Source organism: Stegodyphus dumicola, chromosome X2, assembly GCF_044657685.1.
Source record: "Stegodyphus dumicola isolate Sdum_Otavi_A_Nest chromosome X2, ASM4465768v1".
Taxonomy (NCBI): domain Eukaryota; kingdom Metazoa; phylum Arthropoda; class Arachnida; order Araneae; family Eresidae; genus Stegodyphus; species Stegodyphus dumicola.
Window position 1 is genome coordinate 81,247,288 of NC_140781.1, and position 20,423 is coordinate 81,267,710.

At 33.5% G+C, this 20,423-nt stretch overlaps 1 protein-coding gene across 2 annotated transcripts in view; it reads left to right on the plus strand.

Annotated features, from left to right (window-relative positions):
* LOC118203550 (uncharacterized) overlaps window positions 1-20,423 on the plus strand; it is a 390,320-nt gene that overhangs the window by 282,760 nt on the left and 87,137 nt on the right. For both annotated transcript variants that reach the window (XM_085808993.1, XM_085808994.1), the window contains exons 2-3: window positions 11,454-11,656; window positions 19,869-20,004. In XM_085808993.1, coding sequence (XP_085665119.1) covers window positions 11,454-11,656; window positions 19,869-20,004 — 339 coding nt within the window. The remainder of the gene's footprint in view (window positions 1-11,453; window positions 11,657-19,868; window positions 20,005-20,423) is intronic.

Sequence of the window (20,423 nt, forward strand, 5' to 3'; positions counted from 1 at the left end):
AGAACTGTAATTTAAGTTCTTAATGAGCCAAAATTAGAAAATAACAGTTATTATGATTTTGAAAATTGATGCATATGTTACGGTGAAACACCGAAATCTGAAGAATGTCGACTTTCACCTGTGAATGTCAACATTCACATAGTCTCTTGGTGTATGTCCGAAATATTTTCCAAATACTCTTATTTCTGACTTACACCGGTCAATATCGACATTCACCATGTACTAACGGTGAATGTTGAACATATAACAATATTATATTTTCTTCTCCGTAATTCAGTCGTGAATAAACGCACTTGAGACTTGAAATAAGAACTTAAGAACATGAGAACCTAAAACACACAATACATTCAAAATGAGAAGGGAAAATAATAGAAGTTAAAAACTTATTTAATTATACAGTACGTTTTAAATAAGAAAATAAAATAACAGTAATAAAAAACTTACTAAATTATGTGATTCAAATCTTATTTATTGCAAAAACTTAAACTATTATGGCACTTTATGACCTCTTTTTTCGACTTTCACCAGAGCATATCTGTGATTGTCGACATACACCGGTGAGGGTCCGAATATACAAGAATGTAGTGAAATATTCGGTCTTTCACCGACGTATTTGGTGAATGTTGATATTCTCCGGTGAAAGTCGACATTCTTTAATTTGGTCTTTCACGGTAACATATGTACATCAGTATGATTGATTTGATCAATTTGATATATATTATAAAAATTATTTTTAAAATTTATAAATTATATTAATATTATAAAAATATTTTATGCATGAAAGTATGTATGAGTATGAATTTAAAATTGATATATATCAATTTTAAATTTTATACTCCGTTAAAATAGTAAGAATGAAATAGAAAAAAGAACTAATGAAAAATGAAAAAAAAAAAAATAAATAAAAGAACTGCAGCCTAAACAATGCAGGGATAATTCTACGTTTTTTAAAAATATTCCAACCATTTTTTTAGGATCCTAACTCCTTTTTTTATATCTTTATTTATTTATTGTTTTCTTTTGTTGGTATTGCAATGTCTTCACGTATGTAAAAATTTTTCTATTATTATTATTATTAATACTCGAAGCAGATACGACTGACACAGAATTAGTTTTGCAATTATTCTTTTTTATGTTTTCATCCCTCCAAACATAATTACTTTCGACAAATGAATTTATCTTCTTTTCCCGTTACTGTCTTTGGTGTCTTCATCACATGATTGTCTAATCATGTGATGAAGACCCCAAGTCTAATATTTTCCGTCATTTAAGTATTTTTTTGGCCAGGTACCCTTTAAAATTTTAATAAAACATGATAACAAACACACAAAGTGAAAAACAAATCAGGCAGAGTAAAATCTGCAGTACAGTACGTGATCAGAAATTTATGCTATGATTGCAACTATTTGAATAGATCGAGATATTTACTGTTATGTAGGAGACTGTAGGTCAGGTTTTTCAGTAAAAAATAGCAATAGTGTTGTCTATGTCAGCAGTTTACATTTTCTCGGGCTAATAAATTGAAATAAATCCATAAAATATGGTGGCTACAAACGAACGTTTGGATGAATACGTATCCTGCAAACTTATTTGCACGTTACAAGGAAAATCACCTCATTGAAACTTTTAATCAGCCTCAGCGAAACGTTTAACCAGCTGAACAAATTCGCATGTTAATGACTTGTTAGTGATGGTAATGCCATTAGTCAAATCTTAGTCTTTACACTACCTGCATAGAAAGATGTTACTTAGGAATAACTTCCGACTGAGTATTCGCTTAGTATTCCAGGCTTCCCCGCGTATCTGCAAAGCGGGCGCCAAAACTGAGGAATCTACTCCCAGACCAATCAACGAGAGGATTCTTGGTCCCTCAAGAAATGGCAGATTCACTCCGCACCACGTAGCGGCGGCCACACGTAGAGGGTAACATGATCTTTGCCTAGTTCGGACTGCTTTTTAGGTGCAGAATCTATAAGGCTGAAGTCAAACAGGAAGTTAAGAAAGAGAGGCTTAAATTGGACGTAAATTTCACTAAACACTATGCTTAATATTGTATCTATAGCTCGAAATTAGTATGAATACATGAGAAAAATGGTTATTTCTTTTATAACATGCGATTCTTTATCGTCAGTTTAAAACCTGCGCGTAAACTAACACTTCAGTAATATCAAAATCCATGAAAAATATAACTTTTCTTAAGCAAAATACCCAAGCGAAGAAAGACAGCTCATAACACAGTTCACAAATAAGACAATAATGTTCCAAGACAGTTCATAAATAAGCATATCTTCTTACGCGTATTTCCTTGTAGATGTAACCTCCAAATAAATCAGCTTCGCTTAACATTCACAGTGTTTTTTTTTTTTTTTTTTTTTTTTTCTAAAATCGGGCATCTCAAGAAAAATGAAAACTATGATCTTTAATTAATCAATGGTCTTTAATTATATGTAAATATTAGCGACTGATAAATAGACCTTGAAAATGCATTTAATTTTCTTAATAAAGTTGAGAAACCAGTTTTGATTTTTTTAAGAAAATGGTTCTTTTCTTGTACTAAAGAAAATAATACAAACTTCTGGCTCTTCAGAGATCTTAGTATTTACGACGAAGATTTTGGGTTGAGAGGATATAGGCTCATAAAAAATTCGGCATCTCTGCCTCAGTTTATTGATAGAAGGAGCCGACATCCATTGTGTCTGAGTCGTCACACCCTCGTCTCCTGTCTACTGTTTATTGAAGTGAAGTCGGGGCTATATTTAGGTTGGGTGGAGACTCTTTCACCTGCCCTGGCTTCATGTTGACTCGTTGTTGCGAAAATCCTTAATCTAATTTTAAGCTGCGGGAATGGGCGCATAAAAGACCGGTCGCCTCTCTTTATTAGTGGGAGAAAAAGTCCAATCGAAGGGGTTTTGCGTGAAAGAAAGCTTTCCTGTCTTTTTCTTTAGCTTTATTTTTTTGGTTTCCAAGCCACAGAATGGCATCGTGCCGTCATTAGCGGTGAGATGTGTGTTCGGCGACTGTTTGCTGTAGTACATTGGAACCTTAAGCAGTTGGACCTCCGGAAAGCGGTGCTTAAAACTGCTAAAATTGTACCTTTCTAGAAGCATTTTTTTTAGCGTCATTTCCCTCCCAGACATCTCGTGACAACTCGCGCTCAATTTCGCACCTCATTGTTACTTTGCACCCCCCCAATACATGTGCTATTGAGACAGCGAACATCAAATGCGTTATTAGAAACTGGCTGGAAACTCGAATTGCTGGTAATGACTCAGAGGAGATTCAGGCTTACAAAACGTTTACATTTTATGTTAAAGATGAAAGAGTGAAAACTAAACAAGACTGATGCCAAGATATTTTTATCATCTTGAGACTTATTTACGCATTCGGAAAATTTAGTCGACAGTCTTCCTTTTGAAAAAACAATTTCAGATTGGTTATAAAAATTTGATTGGCAGTAGAGTAGAGCCCCGAATAACTGAGCCTGCACCATAATGGAAACAAATCTGCAACTCATTATTTTTCTTATAATTTATAAAATCTTTGATGTGAATGTCATAGTGAGCGCACAAAAATTCTCTGTAATGTTTCTTGTGCAGACTTTCTTAATGTAATCAAAACAGGATTTCTGTACATGGGATATTTTGACGAAGAGATAACTGCGATACAGAACCATTTCAAAAGAAAACACCCACTGGCTGCCGAGTGGTAAGGATTCAGAAAAGAATCATACTTATCCAACAAATTCAGCCTATGCCAGGCTATTCAATTTAAATATAGTAGTGAAAATTTTCATTCTAAAAACTGTCTCTTGAAAACATTGAGACATTTGGTATTTTTGGAAGAATCAAGTGGAAACACTTTTTGTTCAAAACGATAACCACATGCGCATAACTAAAAGTAATGTAAAGTATGCAACAAATACGTAAACTAAAATGTAACTATGAAGCCTGATACTTATCAAAACAAAGGAAAACAATTACTGCCGCAGTGGAAAAAAAACTCAAAATATGCTCTCACTAATAATGTACTATTATATACCCTTAGTTCTTAACTTCGGTCATAAGTCATATGGCTAAAAAACACTATTTTTTTAATACGTCAGATGAAAGTTTTCTGTTTCTTTAAAAAGGAATCTTTTTAACTGGTTCAAGCTCAGTATCTGATACTTACGCCCTCTGTCCTCGAGTTGTTACCATAAATTTTTATTGAGATTTAAAATGTTGTTTGCAAAGGATGTTATGAAAAGCAAGATGAGTGATAAAATAGCTGTATATGGACAATATGAGTGGTATACTTCGTATCATTGTTCTACTGAAAGTGAAATTCATGACTCAAATTTAGTACATCTTCTTTTAAAGACATTGAAATACGCCATTTTTAGCAAATGAAAGATTTTTCAGATCATTAGACAACCTATAGCCCCACAGCATCGCAACTCAACCGTCGTGCTTCATCTCATAATACTACCTTAAACGTTTTAGCATGACATTCTGCCACATTAAATCTTTCTTCAAATTAAGTTTTTGCCATTTCAATAAATTAGAGTGAATTTGATGCCACTCTGAAGCATTATTGTCACCCAAATGTGCTACGCTGTTTTAAAAGTTATTTTCTAAAGAGCAAATCTCTTTATTGATTTATTTTACTGAAGTATGGTTTCTTTGTGATTATCCTCGATTTACAACCAGCATATTGGATTGATTCTGCAGACAGTTTTGACTTCAGTCTTCTTGCCTAAATCGTCTTTTAGATCCGTTCCAAGTCCACCTATGAAAGCTTTCCTTGAAGAGTTTGAATTTGTGAGTATCATGGCGCATAACCTTTAAGGTTATAATGCTCCAGACGAATTGTGAGCTTTTCTTGAAGAAATGTGTTATTTTTGCTCTTCTGTGAAGGTCAATTTAAGCTGATCCATTTTTTAAAGTTAGAATTATATATAACATGGCATACAGTAAACGACAGTTTTTTTTTTTTTTTTTTACTGTCTTTATGACCTCTGAACACGATTTATTCACATTATGTAAACGCAAAAATTCTCCTTCCCGTAGCACCTTTGCGCTAAACATTTCGGTAATAACAGCAAACCAATCAAATACTTGTCATGTTTACGAAGGCTAAAATAAACATTGAATTTTCCATGCGTATTTAAGTAAACCATGGTGTACCACAAACGTATGGAAGCATTTCTCCTTATGATAGGTAATAATCCAAATGTTATTTGAGCGCTAGGTAATACCAATGAGATTTAGCCGCGGAATTTTCGTCAGTTTGTTTTTGCTGAGTAATAAGATGAGATGAAAACCTTGTATGCTTTTCCTACAGACGACAGTCCTTAGTTAGTGAACATCATTGCAAAGAATGCAGTGACTTAAGCAGCTACGAAAGTTGAGTTTATCCTGTTTACACCCATGTTTAACTTTCAAATCTTAAGCATGACATAATAATGTATTTTAATAAGTTACTGTTAATCTTGATCTAAAATACGAATTCCCCGGTCCCACAAAGGCCTTTGCGTTTGAGGACGACGTTGCGTTGGTTGTTAGTGGCGGAACAAGAGATATCCTCGAAAGCAATGTCAGCCGTTCCCTCAAACTACCGTAGAATGGCAAACAATATATATAGTGTCAGAGGCTGAAACTCTGCATTTCGGTAGAGAAGTCCAAAGCTATACTTTTTAACAAACCAGAACAAAAGATTTTAAAGAAGCCGAACTTCATCCTGGACAGAAAGAAATTAAAGATTAGCCAGGTCTTGAAGTTTCTAGGTGTCCACCCAGATCACCAATTTAACTATCTCAAGGAGACGCAGAAAAAAATTAAATCGCTAATAACTTCAAAAATTGCAGGGCAGCAACTTGAACCTTAGTCTTCATATTCAAAAGATTGTATATAAATTGTAAACGGTAGTATCGAGAGTAGTTAATTATGGGGCTGCTATCTAGGCGGGGAATATGACAGAATGGAAGAAAAGGTAATTTCTCAGAATAAAGAGACCTTTGTTCTTGAATATCTGCAAAGTTACAGCAGATTACTCTTTAGCTGATTACTCTTTATACATTCTTACAAGAATACCTTTTTGCTATGAACCTTCAATGCAGCTTGCGTACGTATTAATTTCAAATCGGTATTATTGGTATTTTTATTACTGGTAGTGTTTATTTTATGTAATTTTCTCGTCCATTTTATCCATCTGTATTATAGATAAGTGATTGATAAAGAAGACGACGATTACAGACGAAAGCAAACCTTCAAACTCAAACTTAAAGGGACCGAAAAGAAGAAAAGTGATAAGAAAGTATGATTCTGAATACTCAGCCTTAGAGTTTCTATGAAATGAAGATGGAGATAATCCCAAACCCGAGTGAACTATTTGCAATGAAATTTGCAAAGGAATGTATGCACCCGAGTAAATTACATCAGCACATTGAGATAAAGCATCCCGATGTAAAATATTAGTCTCTTGGATTTTTCTGAAGGAAGCTAGACATATTTAAAATGTCGAAGACAAAACTTTTGCATTTCACCAAGATCAACGAAAGTGCTATGCACACTTCATATTTCATTAGTTATCGAATTATGAAAACTGGTAAGGGACTCAAAATTGATAGAACTTCAGTGCTCCCAGCGATAAAAGATGAAATTGAATTTTAAAGGGTTAAAATGAAGAAATCTGAAAAGAGTTAAAATGAGGTCGAAACAATAACACGTTTAAATAACACAGTAGCTCTCAGAACTGATGAAATGTCCCAGTGGACTTTTTTTTTAGAATTTCCGAAAATTTTCATATGGAAGATTATTTTTGGATCTATTCATTAAAAGATTATATATATATAAGTACGTGTGTATTTAAAATTTTGAAACTTTTCCCAAAGATAAATACAGTTGCGTAAAAATACTTTTTAAAGGTATGAGGTTTACAACTTTTAGTTGCACAAATAAAAAGTAAAATCTATTTGCATAAATAACATCTACATAAATAATACATGATTTTTGCTTTGGGAAGGATTATTATAAATTCAATAAAAAATACCATATCAAAACTTTTCGATTTATAGCTTAAACTTAACGTAAATACATTTAGAGCACATTTTCTGACACATTTTATTAGTGGTATTTTCTGAAAAAAATAGCTAACTGTGGCTTTTAAATTACACAAGATAAAAGCGATTTATTGTTAATATAATGTTCTTCAGTAAAAACCTTATACTGCAAACAGAACAATAATATGAGCTGAAATAATAACATTAAAAAACATGGTGCTTCTCAGAAAGATTATTTATACTATGTATTGAGTCACTAAAAATCAATAGGGAAAGGAAATTTTTGAACACATTTTGTTAATACTGTCTTGCATATAAATGAATCACAAAAATTTTAATTCAGCTTAAGAATAATAAAAGGTAATTTAGTTAATTAACTAAATATAATAAACATTTCGAGGTAAATCTGTCTTAGGCGGAAATTCTTCGGGCAAAAATTCCTAAGGAAATTATATTGTATTCTTCCTAGGCATGAGGATGAGCAACCAACTCGACAGACACCTAACCCGGAATGAAATGTCAGTGCTGAGTTAGTTTCCTTTCTCCTCTGACGCTCTCATGAGCCCCTTTCGTGATACAGGAGTTTTTTTTATTGTCTCTTAATGACGCGCTTTTAATTTTCCAAAAGCTATTCTTGCTATAGAAAATTTTTCATTTTTCTTTAAATATAATGATTCGGATAATATATACATATATTTATACGCACCGTGTCACCGAAAGTCCCTACTCGGCCTTTATTTTCGCACCGTTGTTCGTAGACATATAAAAATCTTTTAAAGAATGCAAAGATTCAAGTTTTTGTGATTTTAAATTTAAAAAAAAAATAATTTTGCATTCACACGTTCTTCTAGTCCCTGTACTTATATATTTTGGAAAATTTTATACTGGTTATAAAAAATAAAAATACAAAAAGTTTGACTCATGTTTGACAAAAATTGATTGAGGATTTAATTTCAATTTTCCGGTATTTGACATTATTTCGAATTTTAACTAAAGGGTCGGTTAATAAATAAATTAAGTTAATTAGAGATTGTTTCTTCCTCCCCTTTTAAATGCCATTCAATGACAATCTTGTAGAGACATTAGGATTTTTTGGAAGCAGACAAGATGCAAAATATGCAACGCTCGAACCGCGGACCTCTGGAATACGCGCCCAGCGTGCAGACCACGACACCACGAAGGCACGCTAAGAAGGCGGCAGAAATACCTAATATACTCCCCCCTTTTAAAGGGCGACTGGGGTTTTTAGAGGACCCAATCGCCAAATCCTGGGTGTGGAGAATTATCATCCAACACCCTTTTAGTTCCGGCGACACTGTAGAGACATTAGGATATTTTTGGAAGAAGGCAAGATGAAAAATATGCAATGCCTTCGCCGAGAATCGAACCGCGGATCTCTGGAATACGCTTCCAGCGTGCAGACTACCACACCAAGAAGGTACGCTAAGAAGGCGGGACAAATGCTTTATAATCTTTTCTGATTTCGAAATGCCTTTATAATGTTGCTACATTTGATTTACCGGAAAACTTTCATATAGGTAAATTACAAATTGTTAAAGTTCAAAAATACGTTCTTAATATTCTCATGAAGTTTTATTACTTTAGAATCATAATCTGTTATTCATAAAAAATTTATTAAAGTACAAATACTTTTCATTATTCATTAATGCAAATAATTATTCTAGTTGGCTGTGGCCCAATACTGAAGCCTGCCAGTATTTTTAAGAACAGGAATTCTATATTTTCAAAATAAGATCTCCATTTTGAGGAAGAAATATATTGATTAATATTTTTCAAAATAATCTGCATACTAATGCTCGTCACTGCATACTGCACTCATACGACTTTGTACGAAACTTAATGACCGGAAGTAGTAGAAACGTTGGAAATTTGAAGTTGCTAATAGCTACCAGCTTAAAGAAGTCTACTAATTTGACATTGTTGGTAATATTTGTTTAAGTATAAATCCTATTCAAAATAGGCCTGACATACAAGTTCCTTTGCAATAGCAAGTTCCTTTGTTATTGAAAAAAATGACTTATACTGTTAGTTACGGCAGAAAGGATGGGTAAGGTATGTCAAAATATAAATTACAATATTAAGAATACGAAATTTGGTCGACATCAGTGGCCATAAGAATCAACATCAATTTGATTAGTAAACTGTATTTCTGTTTCTTAGGTAGCATTAATACCAATGATAACAGCGTGCTAGCCGATTTCAAGAAATACTCCACATATAAATCCTCTTCTTATGCAGAGAACAACTCTTAAGCACGCTTAATTACGCAGCAAACTTACTGTTCTTAACGAACGCGATGTTTCAGATATAACAATTGGATTAAATTTTAAAACAGGTTCAAAAGCCTGATGCAAATAGCCGTGTAAGCAAAAATAATGATGAAATTTTCATAGGTACTCGATGCAGGCTGTATCCACCTTCCTACACTACTGCCTTCAATTTACATTTACATAGTTTGTAATACATTTGTTTGCGTGTTTTTTAGAAATGTACTCAAAGTTCGTATACAAAAACAAAATAAACATGACTTATCAATACTGTATAACTTAAATAAAAAAATGTTAGTTAGCAGGATATTTAAACTCAATTTCTAAAACTGAGTAACTGTACTCTGAAACCGCCGGTTTATGTGAAGTTATATTTCTGTAAAAAGTAGCGGAATAGTTTTCTTAGGAACATTATATAATTATAATTTCGCGCATTTGCATTTAGTAAGTTTTTACCAACTGTTTTATTGATCCTTAAAGGTTAATGACTTCTTATGTTTACTATTATGTTTCATTTTACGAAGCCCTTTTAGCTAAGCTTACAAGTTTATAAAATCGTCCACTATATTACGGAATGTCTAATTGCTACTTCAATGAATATCACATAGTTTATTCGCTAATAATGTATATCCCAATGAATAATAATGAATAAACTATAGGGGTTGGACAAAAATATGGAAACACCTTTAAAAAAAAACATGTTTCTTTGCTTAATATGGTGTAGGAAACCCGTTGGCCAGTCTTCTCGGAATGGATAAATACAGTTCCTGTATGTTTGCCAAGGGAATATTATACCATTCTTCCTGCAAAACGGTGGCAAGTTCAGATAACGATGTTGGCGCTGGATAACGATAACGCACTTTCCGTTCCAATGTAGACCACAAAGGTTCGATAATATTCAGGTCTGGTGACTATGGTGGCCAGGGGAGATGGGACAACTCATCCTCGTGCTCAGAAAACCAGTCCTGGACAATGTGAGCTGTGTGAACAGGGGCTTTGTCGTCTTGGAAGACACCATCACCATCGGGCAACAAAGTTTGTACCATGGGATGAACTTGATCGTCCAAAATATTTACATAAGTCTTGGCAGTCATGTGCCCTGACACAGTTATCATGGGGCTAGGAGAGAACCACGATATGGCTGCCCAAACCATAACAGAACCCCCGCCATGTTTCACTCTTGGCAACAAGCAGTCTGTATTATAGGCTTGAAATGGCGTTCTCCAGACGTAAACTCGGCCAGAAGTGGGAAACAATGCGAAAGAAGACTCATCAGACCATATTACTCGTTTCCACTGCTCTATAGTCCAGGCTTTATGACTTAAACACCACCTTTTCCTGTTACGGGCATTAGCATCACTGATGAGTGGCTTCTCAATTGCAGCACGGCCAGCAATTCCCGGTTTATGAAGCTTCCTTCTAATTGTTTTGGTATTCGCAGGGTTCGGTAACACAACATTCATTTCAGCAGTAAGTTTTGCAGCTGTGGTCTTCTTATTTTTCGTCACAATTGCCGTTAATGATCGTCTGTCACGATCACTCAGGACACACTTTCGTCCGCGCTGTGATTTAGCAGATGATGTTTTTCCGATTTTCAAATATGCGGAATAAATCTTCGATACAGTACCTCTTGAAACACTAAACACCTCGGCTACCTTGCTTACGGAAGCACCTACCATACGTGCTCCAACAATTTACCCACGTTCGAAGTCTGTTAACTCTGACATAATGCAATGACAACCTCACATAACAGTACTCCGACAACAACTGAACTGTTTAGCACATTTACGAAGTTGTATAGGTGGCGTCAGTAGTCAAAAACGCTAGCGCCACCTACATATTTCATTAAAATCAATCTTTCTTTTCAAACATGCATTTCACAAGGTGTTTCCATATTTTTGTCCATCCACTGTATGTATGTGATATTCAATGAATATCACTAAGAACTATAATTAGAAATGTTAACTTAAAATCAAAATTTATTCAGCAAATTCAAATATATTGAATTCTATTAATGTTTTTATTTACTTAGTAAAAAAGGTAGTATGCTTTAGACAATATTAAAATTCTTGTTTATGTATTTTTTGGTTATAATGTGATTAATTCGGTAGATTTTTTTTTCTTAGCCAGTGGTATGCGCCTAGCGAGACTGGAAGTTCCTGGAGCAGTGGTCATCGGAGAGGATGTTTGGCTCAAGTGCGATTTTGACCTAGAAGGAGATGAACTATACTCTGTCAAATGGTACAAGAACAATGTGGAGTTCTACCGGTATCAGCCTAGGGATAGACTTCACGGGCAGATGTATGACCTTTTAGGAGTGTATGTCGAAGTAAGATAAATTCTTAAAAGAGTAAAAAAATAAAAGATATTTCAAAGGAACGAATTTGAAGCAGCAGTACTCTTCCTAAACACTAAATCAGACACCCCTCTTTTTTAACTGTATGAATTAAATTAACTAATTAACTAAAAAATATCACCTTCGGGTACGTAATTAATGCACATGCAGAATGGCGTAGATAAATCGTATAAATATGAACTGTTTAACATGTTAAATTTATTATAACCTACAATCTAATAATTCCCTTTTAATCTACGGTCATCAGGGAAAGAGCGGCTATGACTGCTGAACACTGGTAGTCAAATTTTGCGAACGAGTCGTTTTGCTGCAAGTGCGTTTTTATAGTTATTTTCCATGCTTTACACGAATGCGACAGAGTTTTCCTTAAAAACCTTTCCATGAATGCCTCTCTTCCTCTTAAACAGAGAGCCGTAGTGAACTTTTATATATCTAATAAACCCGCTACTCTCCAATGTATATCTATCAATTTATAGATTATCGAAATTTAGTGAAAGCCATAATTTCAGACATATTTCCGGTGATATAATTAATCATTCAAAAGCCGCTAACAATTGTTTTGTATATATTTTTAAAAAATGCTTTTTTATTCCCTTCGATACTAAAAAAAAGACTAGAAAACATTTTTTAGATTATAAAGTAACAAAACTGTTATTAAAATGGTCACCAAATTAACAAAAAAGTAAAAATTGTTGATATGATTTTTGAAGATATATCTATATAACCTTTCTGAGTAAGGAAGCTACACAAGACTTACTTTGTTTTCTGAAATACTTCTAAAGTTCACTTAACTAATTAAACTACAGAATTGGTCCGGCAATTTTAACTGTGTTGTTTTTAACAATTACGTTAAATTTCACTATATATTATACTTGTATATCTGAGCTCAAAATAATCTAAAGGAAGTAAATCTGTGCCGTGATGTTAGATTAGATTGCTACTTTTGATTGGCATGTATTCCACTATTACACTTATTCTTTTCACTATACACTTATTCTTTTCAGAAGAAATTTCTTGCGCTATGAAAGAATGTATATCATAGATGAAGAAATCTATGAAATATATTCCTTCTTTTCCTAAAGATAGAAAATTTAATTTTACCAAATAATTTTTTTTACTATAAAAATTATAATATCTTGGAAAGTTTACGACACATTTTAACTGTAAATTTAGATGAAAAGAATTGTAAGCAACTATTAAAGCCTTTCAAACTATATATAGCTAGATATATAGTTACATAAAAATTATAGAATTTAATGTGAATGAAAAAAAAAAAACCAGTGCACACCAGAAAAAGCAGAAATTTGGGCCTGTTTAAGATATACCTGTTTCTTTGTCTGATCTTTTTTCATTTAGTTTTAACCGTAAGTTAGGATCCAATTTTAATTTTGTTCTGTATTTATTTTTCAAATATAACATGGAAGAAAATCTTTGATCACAAAAATAGGTTTTGAAAAATAAGAAAGTGCAAAAAGGCAATAAAAATTTAATAGTTTTATTTGAAGTGAGTTTAAATTCTTTTTTTCGGTTCAGCCAAAAGTTAACGAGTGTGTTATTTTTGAAATCTTCAGTTAGAGTTCGATCACAGGAAATTTCTATCAATTGTTCTTTTTCTTCACGAGATTTTTGAATTTAATAGTTAAAATACTTTGGCTCTTTGCGAACCACCTATTTTTTTTCTTTCACCGGTTGAGAATCGCTGGCCTAAACTCTAATACTAAATCTTCTAGGCTTACCTCATTAGAAAGTTTATCATATCGCACAATTCGCAAACTGTGATCCTTTCAAGCGTTCTCGTACTATTCAACATAAGCCCTGCAAATTAAATTTCGCCAACGCAGGCCAAAAATGCAATAACTTCGTTTTTCTCCTTGCTCATAGTTATTAAAACTCATCAAAGCAACAAATATTAGACTAAAGACCGTGATTCAACTGGAAAAGCATTAGGACTTTGTTTTGAATTCTCTACATCATTTTGTATTTTCATTTATCACGTATTCAACTTTCATATAACTTGCAAAGAAATGAACTTTGCTCTCGACAAATTGGGAATAGGACTTTGTATCTTACTTTAACCCATATTATTACTCTCAAAGTAGTTTATTATTCTAGTGTTAGCGCATTTATATACTTTGCAAATAATTTTCAAGTCCTCATAGCAAGAATATAATTTCTTGATATATAATCTACTTCATCTAGGTTTATTATGCTTCAAATTTATCTTGCATTTTCCATATAGCAAATAACATTTTCATGTTTGTTTAACTTCGCAAAAGCGCTTATTTCCAGCCAAAAGCCTCAGAGCACTACGCCAACTAGAAGTCAGAACTCCTAGCGGTTGATGCCTCAAGAACCACCAGAGATATCCGATTAGAAAGTTTGCCTTCAACTGCATCCAACTCTGAAATAGAATTAGAATAAGGTCTAGCTTTGGGACAAAAATCTTCTACCTAATTAAACAAAGAAACAGCATCGGCAGAATAAACTTTCGTGTATTATTTTATATCTTGTACTTTAACGTATTGGAAATAAAACGGATTTCATCGTAGTTAAGTGATCATCAAGAGTCTGATAATTATTAATTACCCTGTCTGTTTAGAAGTGAGGAAATATTTCTGAAAGAAGCCAGCTGTGTTAAGCTTTGGAGGTATTCAACTGTTAGGAAAGACAAAATGTCAGATTGAGCGTATTAATGGAAGTATCGTTTTTCTCACCTCGCCATGACTACTGCTTGACCATCTCACTTTTCAGAACAGGTCTCCAAACTGTTGCAGCTCAAGTGAATATAAGAACAACTGTCTGTACCATCTATTACCTTTCAGTTAATTGATGGATAAAAATAATTAGATTTTATGCCGAAACAGTTGATTACTCTATTCATTTCGATCGGTGATTTCAAGGGCTATAATCTTCTATAGGGAAGTAAGAGACATAAGCGTTCGGGGAAAACAAATAGAGCATCTGAATCAAGATCACTGCCTATATGTTCTTAGAAATGAAGAAAAAACTTATTTGTAGTATCGATCTGATCATTTGTTTACCATCATCTCTTCCATTTGGTTCAATGAGTGTTGGAAATAGTGATCCCTTCCAAATTTTTATAACCTTTAATGAAGTTGAAGCATTTCCAATTTCTAGATCACCACGCTTTATTTATGAATAAGAAAGCTGGGAACTGTTTCGTATTTGATTCTGCTCACTGGCGACAAAATAAATTATGGGACAATCGATGATGCTGTGAACTTTACTAACTATCTGTATCACCTACTTGTCTTTTAATTAATTGATAGATAAAAAAGAAATAGAGGTACTTTTCCGTTTCGCCGGCGCAAATCTCGCCAAGCAGACTTTATTGGCGACAACATACAGTATACACATAAAAAATATTAAAAAAATTTTAGTTCTAAGAATTCTTTTTTTGAAGGCATAAACATTTTAATATCGCTTAAAACTTTATAAAAAGACAATAAATTTGCAAAAAGACATTAATTTAAGAATTTACTATGCTTTCAATTTAAGAATTTACTATGCTTTCATTGTTCAACATCCTAATTCGCCGGTTCATATCACGTGACCCCAAGCGATCTCATCTCACGTAAACTACTCTACAAAAATCTAATGCTCTCAGTAATTATCTACATTAATTTCAAATTAAATCTTAATTTGAAACACAAGTTTAAATGCAAGAAATATTTCAATGCGTACGAATAGCTTACTCAGAAATTATGTAAAACTGCAGTGCTTTACTTCGCTAATGCATTCTCATTAGAATTGATGAATTTAACCCTTGACTTTGCCTTTTCTATATTTTCGGCTTCCGGTAAGCGCTGTGATTGCATCCTATTTGACTTAATTACCGAAAATGGCCTTGGACATAAAACTGAACTATCTGATAAAAATTATATGTAATTGTATGCCACTATTGAAAGAAACAATCAATCTGATAAGAAAAAGCTGCGACTTGTTTTGAAAATGAGGCGTAAAAGGTTACCAGCGAGAATATTCCGTTTGACATCGGTTGTACCATTATTGGCGACTTTATCGCTTGCGCCGGCAAAACGGAAAAGTACCGAAATGGATATTTACCATTCTGATACTCTTACTCAGGCATCTTAAATTTCTTTTGCCATGTCATCAGGCAGGCTTCGAAAGTATCCCAAACCATGGTGAAATTATGAATGTTAAGCAACTTACAGGATAGCAAAGAAAAAATTGGGGAATTATCGTAGATACCGCATGCTTAGTAATTTTATGCAAAGGGGAAAATGAGAGTTGAGAAAGCGTACCTTTAGAAGGATACCAGAATCGCTTATATCTCATCCATTGTGTGTTCACCTCCAAGCAAGCGTGTTTCAGTGAGAGTTAGAAAATGCCTCAGGTGTTTGAAGGACCATGGACTTGCCATTTTTGAAAAAGATGGCTTAACATACAGCAGGAGAAAAGGTATGGATTTATCAAATATGAGACATTTGGTGCTGTGTCAAGTAGTAGCAATTACCTACCAAACTTCCGCTTAGCTAAGCTCTATTGAAAGAATTCACCAATTGAACCCATTGTTAAAAGACCCCATCAATTTTAAATATTTCAGTACGGAAGCATATAATATGAGTTTCGCTACATTGGAGATGAAAAGTAGTGGCTCTGAAATTTAAGACTATCACTGGCCTTGATGTTATCAGATGAACCATGTTGAAGTATTTGTACATTAAATCATACAGACTCCTCACAACAGAGTCTGAAAAGAGGTTATTGTGCCTAGTGCCTAGTTTCCTAGTGTAGTTATTCCCATCGTCAAACCTAGAAAGGCCTAAAAGAATTCTTCAAATTAGCGCCCTATCGTTCTCACGAGCTGCCTATGCGAACTTGCGCAGAAAAGATAAATTGTCGCCTTGGGTATTATTTGAAGTAAAATGGCCCAAACTTTCCGGAAAAGGCAGAGGAACAACTTATAATGTTCTTTTCTGGAGCCCGTAGTATGTAATAACTTTCTCTTAACAGGATTCAGTTGGTGTCAATATTTTTTTACATTTTAATAAATATGTACTAGAAGACTTGTATGGGATTTTCCAATATCTTTATCACTGTGACATGTGGAGAAAACTTAAAATTTTCATTTATTGTTCCTTGAAGGACAGCGGTTTCAAGTAAAAGGCGGATGGTTCAGATGAGAGAGTACAATAAGACTGCATGCTGAGTTCCGAAAGAGTTTCCAGTTCCAGCAAAGTCAAAAGTGAAATTTCTAGGAGTATCTGATTAGAAGCTAATAAGAAACTAACATTTATTTCCCGGGTTTTATACCTAAAAAAAACGGTATACGAAAATATCTCCAGATAAAGCAGGAAAAGCTTCAATACTTCGAACTTACAGAAATCTCATTCGCTCCGAAGGGCCCACCAACGGCCGAGCGGTAAAGTCGCTGAACACTGGTAGTTCGGTCCGAGGTTCGAATCCCGCGAACGGGCTGGCTGCATGGGTGTTTTCGTGTTTTCCCCATGTGTAACGTGTATACGAGCCAGTTTGCCTTAGAAAGTCCTCCACGAAAGGCATCCCTCCTCTTAGGCAGATAGCCCTAGTGTGCTTTGCCATAATTAAATACACCACCACACCACACCATTCGCTCCGAACTTGGTAATCGATGGATAGTTTGTGGATTGGTTATAGAATCTACGTCTTCGTTTAGGGAACATACCATTTGAACCTATGTCGAAGACGAAGTAGCGAATTTTTGCTATGTCTTTTGAAAAAATAATTTGCAGAATAATGTTTAAACTAACCTTTTATTTTAAACTAAAATGAACATATGCATGCACTTTGTGCTCACAAATCATCACCACTTGTGGCTACGTAAATTACCAGAAAATAAGAATGTGATAAATCACTAGTAAATTAAGATATCTAATGACTGGCTCCGTAACTTAACTAACGCTAAATCAGCTGCCCACAGCAAAACCGAGCCGAGAAATATCAGTATAAACTGGAAGTTGCCGAACACCGAACTAGAGAGCTAACTTTAAACTCGCAGCATAAACATCGGAACTAAGTTCGCTACTAATACTTTTGAACTCCTGAAACAACGCAGCTTAAATACTGCTTCAGAAACACGCTTAGAATTTGCATCTATGTCATTACAAAATTAACATTCTGGCAGTAAACTGAAATCGGAGGGAACAGGAAAGACAAACTATAAATAATTTGTTAGAATAAAATAAATCCTTACATGGTATGGATTTCTGTATTCTTCAAGTTCGACCCTCATCACCCCAAACTATGTAAATACAGTATTACTAATATAAATTAAACTGTTTTCCTTAGTATCCGCATTCAAATATTCCTAACTTAGAAAAAACGGTGTTGCGTTTAGCTTCCTACCAAAAAGTATATAATCTTTTTCTCTCTGAATTCAATATGTTTTCAGCAGTTAGAGTGATGTTTCAACAAAAGTTAATGAAAATAAGTTCAAACTAGCCTTTTGAAAAATTGTCGGAAAGTGTTTATGAGATTAATGTAAAAGAATGGAGTTCTACTTGTTCAGCTTTTGAATGAAGTGGCCACGGATGGAAAAACCAAACAAATGGCTGACAACTCTAACTTTAAGATAAATGGCTTTGCGTAAGATAAATAGCTCCAGTCTGCGCAACAGTTGCCATAATTGTGAATATAAGAAAATCATTTCAGAAAGCATCTTCCAAAAAGCAGGCTTTGGAAATTAAAATATGTTATTTTTTATTAATGAAACAACATCAAAAGGTCACGAAAAATTACATCAGGTTCAACATAGCATACTCAATCAAAATCGTAAAAACAACCTTGTATTTAGCGTAGGTATAATGAAACACTCAATCGATTTCGAGGGCAGCTAAAGGTCCCTCCTCATCAGGAGAAAGAAATCAATCGATTTTGAGGGCTTTAGCTGCCCTCGAAATCGATTGAGTGTTTCATTATACCTACGCTAAATACAAGGTTGTTTTTACGATTTTGATTGTCACATTAGCGTGTTTCTCTTCTAGTATAGCATACTCAATAGATACTCAAGAAATAATCAAATATTAATTTCAAAATATTTTTCTTAGTAGAAAAGTGATATGTATTACTTCCTTAATTTTAAATGCTTCAAAATATATTTTATTGTTTAATGGGAATTATTATTCATAATTTTGTTTTATTTACTTAAATGTTTCGCTGATTTGTACCGGTGCATTACAACTTCAGATGAATTCACCACAAATAATAGTTCCTGCATCTAAATGAGGTCTTTTCATGAGATTGAGTAAATCTTGTTTTAGAACAAGCATTCTGAAAGATAATACGTTAGTTAATTTCTAATTTACTCAAATGTCCATTAATATGCTACATTCGTAGTTAGAACAGAATTTCTATACATTTTCGCTTTTAGAAAAAACGATACATGTAAAATAAGAGTTATTATCCAGATGTACTCATGCATTAATGGCGGAACATTCTGATTAAACTGATGATACGTTTCGCGTAAAACAATATTTTGACTATTAAAGTTTAGTATTAGAGAATATATATAGTAGCTTTAAAATGAATTTTTAGCTACACATGTCATTTCTATCAGTTTACAGCAACTAAATTTGAACCATGATTTTAAACGATTTACTATGTTTAACTAAAGAGCATATAAGTAATGAACTTTAACTCAAATTTACTTTTATTTTCACATAACGTAAACTGCTTTATACGGTCAAAACCTAATAAAAGCACTAGAACACCGAGCTATTATAAGTGGTTATTAGATAATATAGTTAGACGTGCTGATTTCAATTGTTTGACAGTGCCTTAAGTGAGCATTATATATCCTCACTGTATCTCTGTCTCTGGCTTGTTTCTTCACTAGAATGTATGGATATTGACGTAAGCTGTTACTCAATTCACGTCAGTGATATAAAAAAATTAATTCTTAATTAAATTAATGAACTTATGCGTTTATTATAGTTCGTCTTAATAAGAAATAAAATATGAGATTTCATTGAAAACCTTCAATTTTGCTGCAGTAACAGAAATGATTTAGCGAAGCAGAGCTCATAATGAGTTTCTATAGAAATCATACATCTATAGAAGAAATGCCATAGAAATCATACAACTTCGAGGGATTTTATAAATGTTTATAAATTTGTCATGAATATGGGTACGGTAAAAACATCGAATATTTTCTTTTCTTTAGCTGTCCAAGTCCAATGCCAGTCACGTTTATTTAAAGCGCAGTGATCTCAATACAGAAGGGACCTACGGCTGTGAAGTATCATCCGAAGCTCCACATTTCAAAACTGTCAAGGCGGAGGATGAACTAAGAGTCTACGGTAAGCATTCTCTATTTTGACACTCAATTTGTAATGATTACTGTTAATGTAATTAGTAATTATTACTAATTAGTAATTAGTAATGATTACTGTTATTGACTTTTCTTCTTCAGTATATTTAGAACGTGTTAAGTTTCCAAGACTTGATTTCTCCCCAATTATCAATTCTTCCCTAAATTAAGACGTCATATATGGCCAAAATGATACATTTATCAGGAATTAGACATTTTGTTCTTTTTTCCCTTCTTTCTCGTGTAGTTCCAACAATATTTCAGAAAATGTGACTTCCGTGTGACTATAAATGACAGATTTTCATCATCATTCAAAATATTAAGATATCCACGACTAGATATTTCTGGTAAGGATTGATTATGGACATACGGCTACCGATTAAAAATAAATAAAATAATATACAGTTT